Below are 21,932 nucleotides of genomic sequence, written 5' to 3' on the forward strand. Positions count from 1 at the left end.
ATTTGGGTGTAGTTTTCCAACTGTTGTGTAAGGGTGTGTAGCGCACGTATAGAAGCGCTTTTTAAACTACATTTCCCAAAGAAACTAGAAGCCTCTACGCTGCTGTCAAGCGCCGAAGGTCACACGCGTGTTTTTGAACACAAGAGATGCTTAAGAATTGAGCAGCTGATAAATGGATTAAAAATAAGACTTGATGCTAATAGGAAACTATGCGTGCAGTGCTAACTCTTATTAAATGAGGACGTTTCAGACACAGACATCTCGCAGGTGTGTTTTCTTCTCAGTCAGCCTTACTTAAAAGCATCACATCTTCACATACTTTCCGCTATGCTTAGGTGTATAGTTAGACTTCAGAGTCAGGTTGGGAATGCTTTTTCTCTCAGTAAAGTGTGCCTGAGAAATCAGTACTACGAATGTGTTGCGAGATACTCCGCAGCCACAGCAGGTAAGAGCAATATCCACATTGAATGAAAGCTCCCGTCATCTGCAGAAGATTTGTGTCATTTCACCCTGATGTGGCGTTTTTCTGTTCACCAGAAAGGAAGAGATTTTATCAAGATGTCAGCATATCTCAAAGTGAAGGTATCTGTAGTTTTGTCATTAGTAATCCAGTCAAGTATAGTATTGTAGTAGCAGATTTTCCTGCCCCATCTTTATGATTGTGTCATTCTGGATATCTTTTGAAAAATATCTCTATATAGGTGGTTTATATGAAATAAACCTGGACCAAAGGAAGCTGAAAACTCCAGGAGGGAAGCTGTTCACGGTGCCAAATGAAGCCTTGGCCATCGCTGTTGCAACTGAGTGGGATGCTCAAAGGGACACACTCAAGTTCTACACTATGCACTTGGTAAAGCATTTGACATGGAGTTGTAGCAAAGTACTGGTGGCACCTACGTTACATAAAATAATGTTCAAAGAAAAGGAAAATTTGACAGGAGTTTTATGATTTGGTCCTATTTATAAAAGGAATGTTACCCAGATCTTCCAACAACTTGCAGGATGTGTACCTTTATTAAAATAACCTTGCCATGATATTTATACAAAAATTTCACTCTAATATTAATTTTGGGAAACTCTTTCCTCAGACTACCCTATGCAACACGGCTCTCGACAATCCCACCCAACGCAGCAAAGATCAAATGATCACCGCTGCTCTCAAGTTTCTGGAGACTGACACCATCTGGTATGGCACTTGTTTATTTCTATTTATTTTAGGTTTGTTTAATTTTCTGAAACTTCAAACATAAACTCATATGCAAATGCATGTACATAGTCCATATATCCTGTGAACGCCCATGTGCATTCACAGATCCACGTATGCATCTGATAATTATTTAAATTTGAATTTATACAAAATAAGACAGGAAATAAACTATTTTATGGTATTAATATCCAGTAACACTTATACTCGCCTTGTTCACCTTGGGAAAAAATGTCCCTTTGCAGAGTGCTATGATACTTTAAGAACAGTTTGATTTGCACTACAGTTAATTGTTGTTTCTTTATAGCTTTAAATATGTATGCTTTCCTGATCATAATTATGATGCTATTCAGGTATTTTCCTTAAACAGCGTCACTTAAATCACAATTAAAGCCAACATTGTGTTGAAAGACAAATATGAAAAATTCTACAATTTAACTTAAAAAGAAAATTATTTTGTTACAGTAGCAGAATAAATGGATAGCTAACTCCTGTACTTGCTTATAAAATCTACTTGTGTTACACTGTTAAATATCACATTTTTAAAGCATTTTCCTCATAGGAGCTACTCATTTGTTCATTTTATTAATAAAAAAATCAGTGTTTTAACACCTATAAAGAGACATTGACACACTGTAGACAAACTTAGCTGGTTATTTTCTGAATTGATGTTTTTTATGTTGCTTAGTTGCCACCAATTGATTGGAGTTATTGTGACTTTAATGTTGTAGGATTGGTGTTTTGTGTAGTTACAGAGTAGATGAGCCCCATGGTTTAGTCGAGCTGCAGAGGAATGAATGGGACCCTGTGCTGCAGTGGATTGAAAAAAGGTAAGAACAGCTTTAGCTCTTGTTGTACATGCTGCAGTTTTGAAGGTAAAATTTTCGTGTTCTTTTCGGGGTATCCTTTCTTTTCCTAATAACAATAATTAGGTGTAAAAGGCCTCATCTGTGGTGTTCACATTGCTGTACTTAATTCAAAATAGTTAAAGAAAATCTTGTGTATGTTCTCCTTATTTGAATAGTGATTTTTGTAGAAATACAGGCATATAAAGATTTTGTGTAATATTATTAACAGAATGTTACACAGAGGATGTTGTGCAATAACATAAGCCTTAAAATGAGCAGCGTATCTGATTCACATCAGTTCAGTTGTATTTATATAGCTCAATTTGTAACAGTTACCATAAGACACTGTTGTAAGATAAAGACCTTGCAATATTAGAAAGAAACCCCAATGATCATGCCCATTGACTCTTGGCGACCATGGGAAGGAAAAACTCAGTTTAACAGGAAAAAACCTCCTGCAGAACCAGGCTCAGGGTGGAGCAGCCATCTGTCATGTCACTACTCTGGTTGTGATATTCAGCAACTGAATGACTTTTCAAGGAACTTTTAAGGCAACCTTATGATAATAATGAGTACAGTATCAATAATAAATAATAATAAATTTGTTGGGATGTTTCTAATTTTAGGAATATTGCACAAATAAATGAAGTCATTCCTACATTTTTGTTTAATGTGCTCACTGAAGCACATGCTGTGATCAACAATGACTCCAAGATTCCTCACAGTGTTACCGAAGGCCAAGTTAAAAACATCTCAAGTAAATATCTGGTTACATGTAATGCTTCTAGGACAAAGTAAAAAAAAAAAAAACCACTTCAGTTTTGTCTGAATTTAGAAGCAGGAAATTAGAGTTTGTAATTTAGTAGTTACTTCTTGTCTGTAGTTTAACTACTTGATCTGTATCACTAGGGATGGGTATCGTTTAGGTTTTATCCGATACCAGTACCAAACCGGTACTTTTGAAACGGTGCCGGTGCTTAAACGCTGCTCGAACCGGTGCTCAAAGAATGGAGAACACAAAATTGGTACAAAAACCTCTCATGTTCAGCTGTTTTTTTTTTGTAAAAAGGTAACAATGTTAGCCTTTTCTGCAGCTATGGGGCATATATGGTATCACTCTTGGCTGGAAGCAGTCAATGGAATCAATGGAAAGGGTGAAGGGAGTATCTGCCATCAAACAAGAAGACAGCCGCATGTAACTACGACGTGTTTGCTAGTTCACCTTACATGCATTAATGTAATAACGTGGTTAGCCTACTCAAGTAAATTACACACGAACAACATTAAGCTACTCACGCAGAGAAGAACGGCTGCTGCTGCCATCATCATCCGTCATCATTTCTGCTACACTGGCAGGGCTAGGGGCCAGGACTCTCCTCTTCGGGTTCTTGGGGGATGTTGATAACTCCGGGTCCGATAACAGGCACCACACCCGCAGTAGATGTTAGATGCTCGGTGTGAGGTCTCGCAGCAAGCTATCAAATACGGCACATTTCTCGGCTTTTAAAAAAACGCTATGCGTCGCCAGGTGTTTCATCAGATTTGAGGTGTTACCTCCTTTGCACAGTATCACCTTAAAGCACTTGTTGCAGGCTGCTGAGTTTGCATCTTTTGCTGTGAAGTACAGCCAGACTTTTGACCGCTTCACCTTGGGCATTTTTAATCTGTAGCTCTGTTCTAAAAGAACGTACGTACCTGGGCCCGCCTACTACGCTTGCAAAGGTAAAATGATTGGCTAGAATCTAAAGTGTGTGACATCTCAGGAAAAAAAAAGCACTGAAATAAAGCACCGAAATGTGCGCTGCTTCTCGGTCTGGTTACTACCGTTTATGTCAGAACCGGTGCCATAATGGCACCGGATACTAGTACCCATCCCTATGTATCACCTGTATAGATAAATGAATTACTTGCTGTGGGGAGTAAATAAGTAAAGTAATGCAAAAAAGTCAACAGCAATTTCTAGTAATTATTTATTTATTTGAATACCAACCTGGACACTGGCCAGATTTGTTTCATGTTTCTTGACAGGTCTGGACTGTAGCCTGGCCAATTAACCAGTTTACAATCTTGCTACGGAGCCAGGCTGTTAGAGAGTTGATGGTGGTTTCTGAGCGTTTCATTCATAACATGTTTAGTGCTGTGATTTCTGGGAACTTTAAGCCATTTTATGTTGTTCTTTAGCCTTGCGCCATATATGCAGGTATTTCTTCTCTTCTAAGCAGAAAGTTATTTGTGAGAATGTGATATCTTTAGATACTGTAAATCTTTTAAATATGCTATATAACTGAGAAGAAATCCCCCAGCTTCTGAGGTAGGTTGGCACGTTCGTCTGCTCTCTTATCTCCCAATGGCACACCACACCAGATGTTAATTTGGCACAGATCTTAAATGGATGCTGTGATGACACAATACTCCCATTTGTCTGGTGTTGGGAGTGACACTAGGAGTATATTAAGGGTCTCCTTCTGGTCTCGAAGCGGGGATCTTTTGCATGTAAGGCAAATGTGTTAACCACTAGAAAAATTACAACATGTTAAAAGTAGAAATTTGAAAATGAGTGCTGTTTTTTTTGTTGTTTTTTTTTAAAGAACAATATTTTTTAACTCATGTTCAACACTTGATACTTTGTATTTGTTGTATATTTCAGTTAAATCTAAGGAGAAGTGATTCATATTTTACATTCTTTCCAACTTTTTAGCTTTTTCACCAAAGGGCCGATGAGCTTATGCTATGATGAGGTCTGTTCGTCTGTACAGTCATCTACTCACAGTTCACAAGAATCACTATTCCTCCCAGAGTGCTTGTTAGCATTTAATTGCTTGTAATGTTCATAAAATGAGTTTTGTCATCTGTAAATACCCTTCTTCTTCTTCTTCTTCTTCTTCTTCTTCTTCTTCTTTTTTTTTCAAAAATGTAGTCTTCTGAGCATGCTCAGACCACAAAATCATTGCAATTATGTTTTAAAATGATAAATTATAAAAAACAAGCGTGATGATTGAAAACAAGAACTAATAGGATGCCATTTGGCAAATTTCAGATGCTCAATTTTGGATTTCTCCAGTGTAACCTTCATGCACAGTGCTTACAGTTTCACTAAAATCTCACTCCTGATGTGCTGAACAATATTCTGTTCGAACCATTTAGCGAAGCTGTTAACTTAATATTAAAGAAAGGACTACATGAAACACACTGTGATGTAATAGCTTGAAATATTTCTTAGTTGTGCACCACTTGTATCTTTTTAGGTGGTGCTGATCATGATCTTGTTGGTCATGATCAGGGAGGGAGTTGGTCCTGTTGGCTGACTCTACTCGAAGGTGTGGCTGGAACCTTTATAACACCATAAACTCAGCATTATGATTAAATCTATGACATGCTGATATTTAATCATGCTTTTTGTGGCCATAGTTACTACTGACCATGTAGTCATGGTACTCTTGAGCTCAAACACACACATTTGGTGCAGAATGAAATTAATTTTCCCTGGATATGACTTTTAAAATCTCATTAGTTTGTGCAATAAAACCAACCAGTGATACAAAAACGGCATCACTTTCTCACACATTACACTGACCTATGACATGTGATGGCGCGTGAGCTTGATGAGCTCCTACATCATCGACGTTCTCGTTTGGAAACAGTTGAACGTGCTTTACTAATTTTTATTTTCCCCACAACTTCGCTGCAGGTATAACGTCACTATTGGCTCCTCAGCCAGTATTTTGGGCCCTGAGATTCCAGAGGCAACCAAAGACACCTTACGGCAACATCTCAAGTCTCACAACTTCTGGTCTCTGACAGGTAACACACACCTATATGCTTTTTTTGTTTTGTTTTTTCACTCTTTCCACCTTGTTTTAGATGGGATTTGCCTGTATCTAACATGTTTTGCTTGTTTGGTAACTGTAAATAGCACAGCTGATGATGAGGAAGGGAAATGCTGTTTGAAGTGGAGATGGTGTGATGTTTAAATCACACGGTTTGGTTGATATGTGATTTGACTAAATTTTACATGCGTGTTGTTGTTCCTGTGCAGGACTTGAATATGTGATCACCCAACTCAAGTCCATTGTATTGTCACTGGGCATGATTGACAGGCACCTGAGCGTGGAGCAGGCGGTGTTGCTCTCCAGACTGGAGGAGGAATACCAGGTAGGGAATTGCTGAGTCATATGCTTTATTTTATATTACTTGCATGAGGATTTTTGCCTTTTTCAGTCAGTTTATGTATTGGCTTAACTGAGGAGTTGGACAAAACTGGTTTTGTACTGGATTTGTCATTACGAGAAACTTCTAAGATTTGTTGTTTTAGCTTTACTGATGCTCTTACATAACACCTACCCTGGCAGTACATAATGTATAAAACGTGAAAGTTTCGCTTGTTTTTTTGCAAATGTCTTGATTTATAATGCTCTTCTGGCCAACACTCTTAACATTTTCTCTATCTAATCCTATTAACGTATTTCTTTCTTTCTTCCCCCCCCCTTCACAGATTCGACGCTGGGGAAACGTGGAGTGGGCCCATGACTACGACATGTATGAGCTGAGGGCACGGACTGCTGCTGGTGCCCTTTTTGTTCACCTCACATCCGAGAGTTCGACTGTCAAACATAAACTTCTGCAGGACTGAAAAGGATTAGGATCAACTACTGAGAACATCCCCAGCACCTATGTTGTATAAATGTCTCTGCATTCATAAAAAGGCTGCATATTCTGTCTGTTCTGTTTAGCAGTGACAGCTGCTCTGTTGTGATCTGTTATGCAGTCATCTCACTCCAGTAAAACATGCTGGCTCTCCTTTTTGCAGTGTTTACATGTAGCAGCTGCCAAGTGTGACACCCTTCAGAGTTTCCAGTGGGTTCTCAATCACCCGTGACATTTTGGACAGCGACACATTGCCTCAGAAGAATAGTGAAGGTTTTTGTTGTCTCTGGCAGTGGAGTGATAATTCCACATTTGATTTTGTTTTGGTTTTTTTGCTTTCTTTGAGCCACAATGTCACTACTGCAAAGCAGATATGCTCATCTTAACTGCACACTATTCAGTCTGTACTGACTGCACGGTGTGCTGTCTGGCTCTGGCAATTACATGTGAAAAATATCAACTTCATTAAATTCTGAATTCTAATTATTTTTTGCTAATGAATTAACTATGTTCTGTATGTCACAGTATTTTTCTTTGCTGGTGAAGTGTAAAACTGAAAATGTAGAGAGAACGCCATAATTAGTAAAGCTTCTCTGCAAAGAGCAGTCTTCACAGGAATTGTTGTTATTACACTTGATATAAATCAAGGAATGACATCATGCTTGTGGATATGATTCATATTCTTTTTTTCACAAAACATTTTCCCTTATGTCATATTTATCTGATAATAAACTTTATATAACACTTTTATAGTGATAAAGATAACTAAAGACATATTTTCTATAGTTAACTAATAATCATCATCATAATAAATTAAAATAAATATATAGATATATATTTTTTAAAAATACCAGGAATGGGTAAAAACGTAAAATAACAATTCAAAGTTTGCATTAACCAACAGAAGCGCTAATGCTACTTCCATAAGATATCAGTTTGGTTTATAAAGGGAATTAAAGGTTCCCTTTATTTACAATCGCCCAACTCTCATAATGGTTGTTCTTGCTGTCCAATCACACTGGAGCATAGGATTTTTTCACCCAATTACGTTGATGCGTAGGCGGGACTTGCTGGACGTTTCCTCAAGTATCATCGTTATCAACCCATGGACTGACTTGTTTGTTGTCGAGCAAGATGGAGTTCATTTTGGGAAATCCTTACACTACGCCAGTGGGACATTGCATTGGTACGTAAATAATTATTTAGGGGAGGACATTGTGGAGAGATGTATGTGTATATCTTAGAGAGGTGTCTATTTTATGTCATTTACGGGTTTGCTACCTTTAGCATGCTAATGTCCCTGAATGAGTTCTCTACAGCTGGAAAGCCACCGTTAGCCGCCTAGCTAACTATTACAACATTTGCTGTCACTGTTTAAGCTCTCTCGTTAACAAATTTAATATGTGCTTTGTTCCATTACGCCATTACCTGTGTCGCACAAGCCGTTTACGTGTGCATCTGTAATAATGACAAGCAGCTAAATTAGCTAACAGCTAGCCAACAGCCATCGTCATATATTCGGGGCGCAGTTTTTAAGACGTTATTAAGATGATTTCCTTATGTAAGTACATGTGTGTTTTAGAGAGAGCCACTGATGGATCCCTACAAAGTGAAGACTGGACTCTCAATATGGAAATATGTGACATCATCAATGAAACAGAGGATGGGTGAGTACCTTGTGAAAATCAATGAATAACCACATAGGTGTTGATTAAATTCTGTTTAAACTGTGCACTGGTTTGGTTTTACCGGCCTGTGATTTTTACATTGTGGAGTGCTGCAAACACGATCAAGTACTTCATCTTTTCCCCTTTTCTCTACTATCGAATCATAAGTGAGCCAGTCTAGCCCTAGCTGCATGAGGAAGATTTATGCGAGGCCTCACTTCTTATCTCTTTGCTTCATTAACCTTGTACAGAACGTGTGCAACTGGTGTGTGAAGTCCACGTTTGATCAGTGGATTGCACTTAAGATTAGGTGGCTCTAACCTACAGAAGTGTACTGTAATAAGAAGTCTGCTTGTCTTTTGTCTATGAGGAATGCAATGGGTGTAACACATCCACTTATGCAAGGCGTGTTTGCTCTGTTGGAAATGGAGACAAAGTTAATAATTTACTTCTTAGAGCAGAACAGCTACAGCGTCAAAGAATTATTGGCGCATGCTTCTGATATTCAACTTTCTAATGTTTGTCACAGTGTCTGACATCTTGTCAGTGCCACTGAAAATGGCAGCTAAAGCTTTAATTTATCAGCTTATTAGAAATCATGTGTCCCTCCCTGTGGGACATGTTTTTGTAGTCCATTTAAAAGTACACCAGGCAGGCATGCTATAATGTGGTATTTTTGTGTGTTTAATGTGGGTTTTGACTTGTGTCTGGATGTGCGTATGCAGGCCAAAGGATGCCATTAGAGCAATGAAGAAAAGGCTAAATGGCAATCGGAACTATAGGGAAGTAATGCTGGCTTTAACGGTAAGTTCACATGAGCAGGAGGAGAGCAGCTAATGTATGCTTTTTATACAATATATTAGCATATAACTTTGATATCAGTTTTCCTTATATAACAGTCAAATTAATTGCTCAAAGGTGCTTTGTTTTGGCATTTATTGGTAACATAAATAAAAGTATTATGATTGCATTTATCAGTACTAAGTTGATTGCATAACAGAATTTGCATTTGCATTTTTTTTAGTCCAACACATTATGTCCACTTTGTATCTTGGCTCCAAAACTTCTGAACCTCTCTGTAAGAGGAGCTATTTCAATGATGGCATCTGTGCATCTGTCAGGTTCTGGAGACGTGTGTGAAGAACTGTGGCCATCGTTTCCACGCTTTAGTGACTAGCAGAGACTTCGTTGATGGCGTGCTTGTTAAAATTATCTCTCCCAAGAACAACCCACCTACCATTGTTCAAGATAAAGTACTCGCCCTGATTCAGGTAAGAACGGCAGAACTGAATGCACAAAGTTTGCATTCTCGTGCATTTGTTTTTTCCCCTGTTTTTATGATAATATATAACTTCCAGAGAGAGTGCACAGTGTATGTGGAGCTCTGCACAAAGGGAAAGTAGCATGTGTATATATGGGGGAGGACCAAATTATGTTTAACCTTGTTTAAATATTGCATTTTAATAAGGTGACCTAGTAAATTCCCAACAAATATTGAGATTCACCTCAGCTGTGTTATATATGTAGACGCTATGTGGTAGAAACCCTTAAAGAAAACTAAATGAGCATCAAATTATTATTTAAAACATCTGTATCATAAGGGCCCAAAATTTCACAAACCACACATCCTTAATATATTTGCTTCTGCAACGATGTACGTCACTGTGAGAGACCTAGTCATTTGTGACTCAGTCGGTTTGTGGATTTTGTTGCGACTGTGGTGGCTGCCCAGGTGGTCTTTCATCCCCAGGCACAGTCTCAGGTAAGGCACACTGTCTCCAGGGCTTCAGCCAGTAGCAGCTCTAGTTACCTGTCAGAGCTCAGATTACCCAGCAAGGTTTGTGGGTGTTGCTGTTATTTCCATCATGGATGCTGTATGACCACAGCTCACAGCATGGAGGAGGAGCACGAGCATACAGTAGTTGTGAGAGAGAAGCTTGATGATTTTTTATTTTATTTTTTTTGTATTTTTTTGTTTATTTAGTAGTCAGAGAAACCAGTTTGACTTGAAGGTCAACTGGGGAAAGTGCATGGGAAACATTTATAGCGTAACACTCCCTTCATGCAGCAGCTGGAGTGTTGTTGACATTTTCATTAGTAAGAGAGGTAAAACCCAGCTGGGCAGCAGACTGCGGTTGTGCTGGTGCAGCTCCCTTAGCCACCTGTTTCATCTCTCAGGGATGAATGTGTGCACTTTGGAGTTGATAAAAGTTGGCAAGTGTGCACATTTCATAGCTTTTACAAGTTTAAAGTCAAAAGCTCTATGATTATTTTGGTAACCTGCATTTATTTCGGGCTTTTGTGTTGTCTTGTATTTAAGCTGTTGTAATGGCTCGAGCCCAATTTCCCCTCTGGTAACGCTTTGTAGTTTGTTTGCTGAATGTATTCAGGGAAGACAAACAAATATCATCAGAGAACAGACTCCTTTTACTGTCTGCGCATCATTTGCTTTGTTTGCCTTGTCAGCCTTCCCTTTTATCCATTGTTTAAATTTATTTTTTTCAGTCGGTCACGCTCATTTCTCTTTTCTTTTTTTAAATTCTTTTTACTCTCTGTTATCTTTATCCAGGCATGGGCCGATGCATTCAGGAGCAGTCCTGACCTCACGGGTGTGGTTCAAATCTACGAGGAGCTAAAGAGAAAAGGCATCGAGTTCCCAACGTCAGAGCTGGAGACGCTGTCACCTATACATACACCTCAGCGTGTAGGAGAGCTCATGCTTGGCAGCCTAGTTTGCTAAAGTTTCTTTGCCAGAACTATTTGGTGTGATTACGTTCCCAGGTAACATGTTGCCTAATAATATGTTTGTTATCACCTTCTCTGTTGTTTCTAGTCAGCCACTGCTCCGGAGGGTGACTCTACCTTACACAAGCACAGCAGCACTACTCAGCCCACACAACACTCTGTGCCACCAGTCTACACCACCCCTCAAGTCCCCAACATTCATGCCTCCGGAGCCATTAATCCCACACCCGAACAGGTACAGTGGTAATCCTATGACCACATTTTCTACAACCGTCCTACAAAACAACGATATTCTACGGTTTTCCCTTTCCTTTTAATATCCGCTCTCAAGTGTACGCCATGAAGATTCCAAGAATCTGCCCAATTAACGATCTTTCTGTAATTTTGAATTGCCTCACCTCCAGTTTTCGAGGTCATCTTCTTATGCACCTCTGGACTGGTTTCAGTGCAGGTGATAAATATAGATTACTTCCTAGAAGTCCTGTTGTGTCCCTTTGACTTTAAGCCTCTGCTGGGCTTCTCCTTCACTGTGTCGCAGTGTTCATTCTTAAGCTTGATTGTTAATCACATGGAGGTATATCTGGTGAGTGATGAGTCATGAGTATGTGTGTATCCAAAGGTCCCCCCACCCAACTTGAAAGCACGTTCATCATCATTGCTGTTCAGCCTGTTTCAGCTGAAGGTTACTATGCAAGGAATCCCCAGTTTACAATCTGATGAATGTCAGAAAAACAAGCACGTGTGCTGCCCTTCAAATGACAACCACTCGCTCTTGAAACAGAGGTTGGTGTTTGCTTTCAAAGTCCAAGAGTGAACAGTGGAAGCTGAAAGCAGTCCAAATGTGCACAAAGAGATGATCTTGAAGGGGACACACCTTTATACTTTCGCAATTATCATTCTCTGGTGGTTTTCCTCGCTACCACAGTAATACTTGTGTTTTTAAATTAAAATGTATAGAAATAATATAAAATTGACTTATACTTAAGGTGATTTATGCTTTACTTTTTTAGTTTTTTGTTTTGTTTTTTTTTAATCACCCAGTTTCCAAGTGCTAGCATTTAGGTGTACTTGCACTGTTATCATGTAGATTTCCCGGCTACGCAGTGAGTTGGACATTGTTCGTGGAAACACTAAAGTGATGTCAGAGATGCTGACAGAAATGGTGCCCGGACAGGAGGATGCTTCAGACTACGAGTTGCTACAGGCAAGACACCACTTACATTTTTATTTGGGTGTTATGTGAGTATCTGTAAATTAACAAATGTAAAAACGTTGTTTATTTAATTATTTTTAGGCCGGCATGTACAAATGTGACCCAAAAGCAGACTGGGATCCGTTTGCATACGTGTGTTTTTTTTTTTGTAAGCATTTGTATTGTGTACATTTGTTTTGTGCAGGAGCTCAACAGGACTTGTAGAGCTATGCAGCAGAGAATAGTGGAGCTCATCTCCTGTGTTTCTAATGAGGCAGTAACGGAGGAGCTGCTGCATGTCAATGACGACCTCAACAACATTTTCCTCCGCTATGAAAGGTTAGAAAACGCAGGCAAACACGTTGCGCAAATGCAGGTGTAAACTTGTCTTTGGGTGCAAGAACGTGCACGTAGCCAAACTTGTTTTTACCCTCTCAGCACAAATTGAGTTTGGTAAACTCAGGTGTTTTGTTCCTTCCTTTCATGCTATCTCTTTGTTGCTTTTAGGTATGAGAGGTTCAGGTCTGGAAGGTCCTCAGCTCAGGGTGTAAACAATGGGGTGAGTCAGCTGATAGTGTGATCGCATCACACTTAAAATTCCTGGATTTCCTCTCCGAATGTTTTGAGCTAATTTGCACTGTTTATTTTGTGCCTTCTTGGACATCCACACCTTTCATTGTCTGCAGTGTGGATTTGCATGTTAACATTACCAGTCAGGCTTTCCTGTGCCGTCTCTATATGTCAAAACCTGTCAGCTGTACCAGATGTACATGCCTAATTAAATGGAAACCCAACAAAGACACGTGCAGTTGGTTTCACAATAAAATATAGAGACATCTTTGAAGACATTTATATTTAGTTTAGATTTTCTGTTCTTATTCGAGTGTCAGATTGCATTTCTACACTATAGTTCAAGCAGACCTGTTGTATTTAAGTTCTGCGGAGTAAGTGAAACAAAGACCATGATTATACAGCAGAGAATGCAAATTGAATTGCTGTTGCGCTGGAGCTGGGCTGCTTGTATTTTATTCATTGCACATTACAATAAAACAAGCAGCCCAGTCATTGCTTTGCAAGATGCAAAGCAGTATGCTCCAGAACAATATCTAACAGCAGTGTGTTGTTTATTTAAAGCTTGCATATGTCTATAAATTACTGCCTTGCAGTGTTTCAAACCTCTCAGTAAAAAAAAACAAAAAACCTGTTTAAATAGCAAATTTATTTTCTGCTGCTTCCTTAACTTAATATGCCATCGATCACATGACTGGACCTGCTTATAGTAGAATGTAGGGTTGGGCAAGTATTGACACGATTGCACATTACGTTTAGAAACATCATCAATTTGTTCAGTTAAAACATTAAAAATACATCAAAGTGAATTAATAGACGTTATAAATGAACTGAATTAAACATAGAGCGAGTTTAGGCTTTTAAGGAGGGACACAAACAGTTGTAAAGGTGCATTTTTGGGGCACAGTGAGTTAGAACACTATTGTGAAACAGAATAACAGGGGTTTTTTTTTCTTCATTAATTATAATCAATGGGATTCAAAATGAGAGCAGTGTGAGGCTGTAAACCGCTGCCAAAGCTGGAAATTTCCTGCATAGAAGAAATAATTAAATTTGGATTTGTTTATGTTTTCTGGAGAATTTCACATGATGTGACTTGAAATATCAAGTTGTTAAAAAGTCCTTTTGAATTTCCTGGATCCTGATTTATCCCAAACCTTTATTACCTCTAAGTTTGGCCAAGCTACCCTCTAACTTCCACGCAATCCTACTACAGTAACTAACTGACAGATCTGATAACGTAATATTTTGTGCTAAAAAAGGGAATCTTCTGTTGGAGAAGTATCACCACCTTAGTGGGTTTCAGATCGTTTAGGCATGATATATCTCCCACAGCTATCATGCCCTTACAGTCTGTCCATACACAGGCATGTTAATGGTATTCACTGTGTCTTCCTTTCTGTTCTTTTCTGTTCTTCTGTTACTTTGGCTAGCTGAAACAGGCAAGTATGAAAATATTGTCACCTCCCCCCTTTAAATGATCAGTCACCCAACTGTGACATTCAATACATGACTAAAGAACATGGGGCCAGCATTCAGCGGTACCTTTTTAACCATATGGTATGTTTTCAGTCTGCAGCCCCCAGCAGCCAATGATATGTGAAACCTGGAGGCAGGCAGCGACATGAGCTTAAGATGGCACCTAAATGAATGTATGCCCTAGAATCACTGTCATGTTGGCTTTCCGTCATCTCAGACCGTCAGGGTTTGAGATCTGCAAATTGGTCTTAACAGAGAAAGTTTCACAGAGCCCAAAGATTCAGTCTATCCTCCTCCCTGCCCGCTGTATTTCTGCCTTCTTAAGGGGGTTGTTTTCATCACTCTACGTTCATGATAAATGGCCTGATTGGCATATGAAGTGGAATTGAAGCATAACTATTTCTCTAGAATAAAACTGTATTATTTGACCCCCTTAAGAAACTGTTTTGCAGAAATTGAGTTGATTTGCTGCTGCCCCGAGTCACAGACATTTTTCATGCTCTCCTGAAGCTAAACACTTTCGTTTTTTTCCCCACATTTGTTCTGTTAAACTAAAAAGCTAAGTACTGAATAACCCTGACTTTAATAGCCTCCTCCCAAAAATTATTTTGCTCCTCATATACGAAAAATCATAAATCCTTTGATTTTTACCTGAAACTGTTTCATCATTTCTCCTTCATCCAGGTCCTCAGTGAGGCTACAGAAGACAACCTGATAGATCTCGGCCCAGGCTCCCCTGCTGTGGTGAGCAATATGCCAAATGCAGCCCCAACCAGCTTGCCTCCCACTGTCACAGCCCCTGCAGGAAGGCCCTCCTCCCCAGCTACTCTGGCCTCCCGCTTGGCTGGTCTCGGTATGCACTAAATCCCTCAAAACAGTCAATAGTTACATTTTTTGCTACAGCATTACACTGTATATTCAAATACAAACCTGTTCAGAACATATTGCTGAATTCATGTCAGGTAGTCATATGGGCTTGGATTGGAGCAAAACTCAGAAACTTAATTTCCAAGTCAGTGATTGGTAGGTGGTTCAGCATCTAAAGCTGGAAGTATGGGGGGGGGGCGGGTGTCTGGATCTGTTAGAGTTAATGTTGTTCTTCAGATAAGTGCTGTTGATTAACAAACTCCCGGCTCTCTTGTAATAATTTACACAACCAAATACAGGCCAGCCTCCGAACAAAGAACAGGTAAAGACATCAGTCTAAGGGCGATCGTGGCTCAAGAGTTGGCAGTTCGTCTTGTAATTGGAAGGTTGTCGGTTCGAGCCCCCGGCTCGGACAGTCTCGGTCGTTGTGTCCTTGGGCAAGACACTTCACGCGTTGCCTACTGGTGGTGGTCAGAGGGCCCGGTGGCGCCAGTGTCCAGCAGCCTCGCCTCTGTCAGTGCGCCCCAGGGCAGCTGTGGCTACAGTGTAGCTTTGTGTGAATGGGTGAATGACTAAATGTAGTGTAAAGCGCTTTGGGGTCCTTAGGGACTAAGTAAAGTGCTATACAAATACAGGCCATTTACCATATAGTTATTTTTCTCATGTTGTGCTTTATTTATATTCACGTTAGCCTAGTGAAGTTGTGACACTGTGGGTACTATACCCAGGGTTCCTTCATTGTGTGTGCAGAGTACTTCAAGCTGTCTCAGTAATCTCTCTCTGGAAAGACTTGCAGCTCACCACAATGTTAACAGTGTAATTCAAGGAAAAGCCCATTGTGTAAACCACTATAATATGGACCCATTAACAGTGAAATTCAGTAACTCACAAAATTCGAGTTATCACTAATGTACCATATAACTCTTGTTCACTGTCAGTTGTTTTCCTGTACCTGCTGCTGTCAGTGCCACCACTCAGTCATGTGGGTGTCACTGAAGGCATCACTGCTGAGTCCACACACTCTGCTCTCCTATCTGCCTCGAAACAGAGGCAACTTTCTCCTTTATATCTTCTGCAGCTTTTACTGTGTATACAAACTAAAGCTTAATTTCTCCCATAGCACAAAGGGATCTGTGTGGTCTGATGCGATGGTACATGCACACACAGAACAGACAGCTAGTTTGATGTAAGACTGTCAAAAATACATCAACATAGTGCAACAGATAACTTTAGTTCTCGATTGTTCAGATCCAAACTGTTCTTAAAATGAATCTAAGTAGAAACAACCTTTTTCTCTTTACTTTTATTTTGGTAAAGTCTGATTCTCTTCTGTGCAGTTTGTTAGCTTGATGTTAAGGTGGTTTTTGTTTTGTCTCTTCCAGACATGGGAGCAGACAGTGTGAGCAGTACTCTGAGCTCCCTGTCCAGCTGTAAGCCTCCACCTGCCCAGGATGACTTTGATGTGTTTGCTCAAACCAGAACTGGAACCATGTCAGAGCCACCGAAGGTGTAAGAATCCAATGAGGAGTGGCAAATTTAGTTTGGCATTTAACCTACTTCCTTTTTATTTCTGTTAAAAGTGGGCAAATAACATTTGCTTGTATGTGTTTTGTCTCAGTACTGCATCAGAAAACACCCAGGCCGCCGAAGGCCTTCCTCCCACTCTGGATGTTCTACAGACAGCTGCTGGAGGGGTGAGTCTCAGTGACAATTTGGGTCTTAATTCAATTCAAAGTCGGTGTTGTCATAGTCCGTCGGAGAATTTTGATACTGAATATTTGTGTTTGTGCGCTTTCTGACCCTGAGATGCTTTTTCATCCTTGCGCTGTTGCTGCTAGATGCGACTAATCCCTTGATTAAAAAAATAAATAAATTGAGAAATATAGTTTCTTTGTTTATTTACATCTTACAGCTTAAGGGTTTGAACACTGGAGCTGTGCATCGTCTGCTTAATTTCTTTGATAAAATGAATAAATTTTTAAGATGGATCTTGTCTTTCATGCAGTACTAACTAGAGTTGTAAGTTGTTTTCAGCTTTGTCATCTTCTGAGAAAAAGGAAAGAAATCCTATGCTAGCTGTATTAATCGCTATGCTATAGAGCTTCCAGTAGGATTTTATTATTATTATTTAGTTATTTTATGATGGGGTTTTTTTGGCCATGGCGTCTCTGCACCGCGGCTTGCTTTATTCATTTTCACTAGCATGGCTCTGTCTTCCCAGCTTAACCTGCACTTAGATTTGTTTTTGTATGACTTGTGCACTCATACCTTTATCACAAACACTGATTTCGGTTTATTCATTTGTTTTTCTCATAACTGTATTGAGCTGCATTTGAGTTACCACTGACGTTCACTTAAGTCATTTTCTGTTGTGTTTGGGGCGGGATTTCATTTCTGTTTTTGTTCTGGCCACCTGTGGCGGTCTCGATGCTGCCCCCATAGGGTGTCGGAGGCCAGTCCTCTGTCATGGATGACATAGAGGAGTGGCTGAGTACTGACGTGGTGAGCCCATCATGATTTTTTTTTTTTTTTTGTTTGGTTTTTTTTTGGTTCGTTTATGCTTGCTTCTTTACTTTTTTCACTCTGTCGTATCCCTTTTTAAAAATTTCATACTGGCTTTTGAAGCCTGAAATTAACACATTTACTCGATGGTGTTTTCCTGACTGATCAATCACATTTTAATTTAGTTCACTGAAATTTTACTAACAGTGTTGTGTGAGGGGTGACTGATATAATTATGGGAGACTGTGGCAAAATGGCATGAGGTCTTGAATGCAAATAATGTATGCAACATTTTGTTTATTTTGAGCTAAAGTGGACCTATTATGCATTGTTTTTCTTCAGCATTGTTACTACACTTTAGTAGCTTTGCATTAGTTACAGTCACAAAATCCTTACTTAGCTTGAACTGGCTTATAGATATCCCCTTAGTTAATCTACTGTCCCTGAAAGCCCATCACCCGGCAGTGTGGTCAGTTCAGAAAAAAAACTGATATAAAAACAATTTCTCATCTTTTAAAGCAAAAGTCATGCTGTAATAAACATACTGCAGTCAACACAGAGCCTTTTCCACCTTACTGAAGGTCCACTAGTGACATAAAAGGCTGCTTAGATATAAGCTCAAGCTTTTGAAACCTAAAATAGACACACTAACAATACTGTTTAACTGCCTGAACAGTGATTTAAGCTACGTTGTGTATATGCCCAATTCAAATATTATTTAAAGTTTGTGGTTCTGTTTCCTCATCGTTGCCCAATCTTTGAGTCTAGCCGGTTGAAAACGTTTGTCAGGCCCGTCAGGTGTTTGGAGGGTGCTGAGCTCAAAGCTTATTCTTTGACCATATGAGGAAAACTGCATTTGTTATAGTGCAATCTGAAGAGTGAGCATTTTGCTCCAAGGATGGCCTGTTTGTATGTTAACCTCATGATTTAAAAAACTTTTGCTATGCTGTATATGACAAGCCATCAGAATAGGTCTACTTTAGCCAAAACATCTAAACTGCCAGAGCTGTTATAGAGCTATTTTATTGATTTATCTAATCTGGGCGAGTGTTTGTGACCCAGAATGAGTAATAATGCATTCCAAGACTTTAGTGCTTATTTTGTGCAAATTTGTGCTTATGTTGCACAAATTTATCAGATTGTGTGCCGAGTGTTTTGGTTGGGGAGCAATGAGAGTGTATTAGCTGCACAACCTTTGGTCCGTGCTAATGATGGGTAAGTGGCTCTTGTTATGAGTGACATTTGACGGGTAAGTCAGTTTTGGGGTTTTGTGTTTTGTTTGTTTCTTAATGTGGTTTGAATCAGATTATTGGTCAAGGGGTCATCATTTGGCTTTTGGTTTGCAGTGGGTAATGTTTGTCACAGCGTGACATGGTGGCTTTTCCTTTTTCAACAGAAGGGAGATGAAGGTGAGGAAGGCGTCACAAGTGAAGGTATGACACTGTGATTCTTCTCTTCTAACACTTCCAGCTCCCCCCAGCTATATTTTGAACACTTTTTTTTTTTTTCCTTTTATGTCTCTGCCCCCAGAATTTGACAAGTTCCTTGAGGAGAGAGCCAAAGCTGTTGAGAGGGTCCCCAGCCTACCGTCGCCCCCGAGTGGTAACCCAGGAGCAGTGCAAGGAACCCCTAGCCGCAAAAAGCCAGAAAGACCTGAGGACACTTTGTTTGCCGCGTAGATCTCCTAGCTTTGACCTCCGATTTCCCCTCCAGCCTTAGACCCGACCAGCTATGCAGCTTCACCTTAGGAGAGACCGACCCGACACTGAATCACACCCACCTCTGCTAACGATTGATCGCAGCGCTACTCGACCCACACAACAGGAAATTGCGCATGAAATCAGTAGAATTATGTTAAGGCTCTCCGCTAATTTCTCACGCAAAGGGAAAAGAAAATGTCCTATTTTCATACGCCAAAATGAGATGATCCCACTCGATGAGCAGTGTTAGAGACGGTGAGGCAGCAGGTCCCCCCCCTACCCCCCTTTGGTGTAAATTATCTCCTTCAGCCTGGTGTGGACTGCAGATGTAGATTTGTATTTAAAAAAAAAAAAAAGGGCAAAAAAAGAATCCTTGTCATAGGTAGGAATTCGTTTCCTATCCAATCCCTCAACTCAAGACAAAGTTTGTACTGTTAAAGAAACCGCTGCAGAAACATTATGGATGTTGTTGCAGACTTATCCCCCTTAATTGCAGAAGCACTGATCATACCTACGAGGCTCTGGTTTTGGTGTTTGTATCGGTCCCTTTGCAAGTCTGTCTTAAGTTGAATTGTATATCTGTAAATGACAAATGTCGGGTTTATTAGTTGTGTGTATATTTTAGCTTACACAAGTATGTAAGAGATGGTAATTTAATGTAGTTTTTTGTTTGTTTTTTGAGAAAGGATATATGTTGCCCTTGCTTTGACAGTAGGGATGTACCTCATTGGGCTGAGCTTTTTCAAGAGAAGGGACAAAAATTGTACACATGTGATTATTTACAAAAGCTAGAAGAGACGAGGGTTAAGAAGGGATGTCGTTTTTTGCGGATTGGCGTCGCTGCGCACCGTACCCAGATGCGTGTAGTCTTACCTTGCCTTCTCATTCCCCGTGACAGACGTACGTGCAGTTTTTCGGTGATTTGCTGGTCACAACAGATTTATTGAGATTATTTTGCTGAGATTCATTAGCCTGAAAGCTGCTATAGTTTTGTAAACTATAAAGTTTAATTTTCATGGATTCTTAAGGTAGTGTCATGGAGTTGTGGATGGGAGTGGTTTTCTGATGAGTGCTGTCCAAGGTGCACGTTGGGAGCTGAAGAGACGTTTGCTGTCGTTCAGGAGTTTTTACTCGCTGTAGGTTTTAACCGCGTTTTGAGGGAAGATTGTGCTGTATGTGTTTTTAATTTTAATTTTATTTTTTTAAGTTGGAGCTTAGAGGACCAAGTTTGCGATCTCATTTGGGATGTGGAAGGAAGAATGTCCTAATAATTGTGTTCGTGTGTTTCATTAATTTTTAAAATCCAGGTTTTTCTTTTTTTCTTTTTTCTAAATTCACAGATGTCCTAAAGAATAAAAACAGAAGCAGTTTGCACATTATTTTTGTGCATTTCTCCTTTTTATTTCTTAACGCTGCCATCTTTAAAGGCCTGACCTTTCAAGCGTGATTTGTTTTTTCAGAAATGAGCTCGCTGCAGACGTCAGGCTACAAATTAGACTTTTTGCTCTCGACAATAACAAATGCAACATTTTACACAATCGTAACAAGTGTGCACTTTGATGGCCGCGTTTCAACTCGTACTGTAAATCAGCTGAATCTTAGCCTAATTTAATTAATGAGCATATGAATAATTTATTCAGCACTATTTCTTTTCCTTTGTGTTTTTTTTTTCCTTAAAGATCAGTATTTTAAATCACTTTATTGTGAAAATTTTAAACGGGAAATGAGCTGTGTTAAGGGATGAGATGGGAAATTGTGTATGTTTTAGTGTTTCTGGCTTCTGTTTATGTAGTTTGTTTGTTTTTTTTCTTGGTTTGTTTTATACGTTGTTGCTGGCTTGTGTATTTAATTTGTCATGATTGGGTTTATTGGGTATGTGAATATCCTCAGTGGCTGAAAGTGGAGGATGGTAAACACATGGAGGTGTTTCATCACTGGTCTGTAGCCGTTAAAGAATTACACTACTTGTCTCATTTTGTTTCATGAAGGATACATATTGAATAGATTTTATGTATTGACCAGCACGTGGGGGAAAAAAAAACTGACACAAAGTAACTTAGTTTGGACACTTTGAACAAAGCATCATCATTGCACATTTTGAAAGGGAAGCTTCCTTTCTCCCTCCTTTATGTCTCCTTGTTTTAGTGTTATGTGTCTGTTGTGTGACGCTGAAACATTTTAATCTCAGTTAATTTTTTTTTTTTTTAAATTAAACTAAGAAAGCTCCAAATGTGAGCTCAATGAATACATGTTATTCTCCTGTTTTGGTTTTTTTTCAGTGTGAGCTCTGTCAGTGATTTGTAACTGAACCCCAGCGTACTGATAACGTTGCCAGAGAGTCATCTCAGACCTGCTTTGCAGAAGAACAACGTGTTTCTTAGTCACTGGAATATACAAAAAGCAATGCCGATAATGGAGGCTGTGCTGTACGACTGCTAATTTTCCTCAGTTGCCTCATTTCTCTTTGTGTTGTTTGACTTATGCATGATCTCTAATAAAAGATTAGCAGTGTGA

At 39.5% G+C, this 21,932-nt stretch overlaps 2 protein-coding genes across 3 annotated transcripts; both read left to right on the forward strand.

The window, feature by feature from the left end:
• The first annotated feature begins 3 nt into the window (after nt 1-3).
• On the forward strand, nt 4-7,327 carry atpaf2 (ATP synthase mitochondrial F1 complex assembly factor 2). The gene is made up of 8 exons (XM_006800927.3): nt 4-445; nt 538-582; nt 702-850; nt 1,089-1,186; nt 1,954-2,034; nt 5,741-5,853; nt 6,089-6,204; nt 6,545-7,327. The coding sequence occupies exons 1-8, from the start codon at nt 328-330 to the stop codon at nt 6,680-6,682; spliced, it is 858 nt and encodes a 285-aa protein (XP_006800990.2). The 5' UTR covers nt 4-327; the 3' UTR covers nt 6,683-7,327.
• Nucleotides 7,328-7,779: 452 nt separating this feature from the next.
• tom1l2b (target of myb1 like 2 membrane trafficking protein b) lies at nt 7,780-21,932 on the forward strand. 2 transcript variants are annotated; one of them, XM_006800929.3, is made up of 15 exons: nt 7,780-7,882; nt 8,279-8,363; nt 9,089-9,167; nt 9,485-9,634; nt 10,933-11,067; nt 11,197-11,343; nt 12,196-12,312; nt 12,506-12,639; nt 12,808-12,859; nt 15,034-15,202; nt 16,599-16,725; nt 16,835-16,910; nt 17,659-17,718; nt 19,115-19,151; nt 19,249-21,932. In XM_006800929.3, exons 1-15 carry the CDS (start codon nt 7,831-7,833, stop codon nt 19,395-19,397), a joined length of 1,569 nt encoding a protein of 522 aa, XP_006800992.1. In that variant the 5' UTR covers nt 7,780-7,830; the 3' UTR covers nt 19,398-21,932. The 2 variants fall into 2 exon arrangements, with proteins under 2 accessions (XP_006800992.1, XP_087701494.1); XM_087845368.1 differs by lacking the exon at nt 17,659-17,718 and having other exon boundaries at nt 7,783-7,882.

Source organism: Neolamprologus brichardi, chromosome 8, assembly GCF_056152115.1.
Source record: "Neolamprologus brichardi isolate AB-2024 chromosome 8, ASM5615211v1, whole genome shotgun sequence".
Lineage (NCBI taxonomy): Eukaryota > Metazoa > Chordata > Actinopteri > Cichliformes > Cichlidae > Neolamprologus > Neolamprologus brichardi.

Excerpts from the sequence above, each read along its gene's own strand:
- atpaf2 (XM_006800927.3), top strand. The coding sequence starts at position 328 with ATGCTTAGGTGTATAGTTAGACTTCAGAGTCAGGTTGGGAATGCTTTT. Across the intron at positions 446-537 it reads ATACTCCGCAGCCACAGCAG|AAAGGAAGAGATTTTATCAA; the intron begins GTAAGAGCAATA and ends TCTGTTCACCAG. Across the intron at positions 5,854-6,088 it reads CAACTTCTGGTCTCTGACAG|GACTTGAATATGTGATCACC; the intron begins GTAACACACACC and ends GTTCCTGTGCAG.
- tom1l2b (XM_006800929.3), top strand. The coding sequence starts at position 7,831 with ATGGAGTTCATTTTGGGAAATCCTTACACTACGCCAGTGGGACATTGC. Across the intron at positions 7,883-8,278 it reads GCCAGTGGGACATTGCATTG|AGAGAGCCACTGATGGATCC; the intron begins GTACGTAAATAA and ends TGTGTGTTTTAG. Across the intron at positions 16,726-16,834 it reads ATGTCAGAGCCACCGAAGGT|TACTGCATCAGAAAACACCC; the intron begins GTAAGAATCCAA and ends GTTTTGTCTCAG.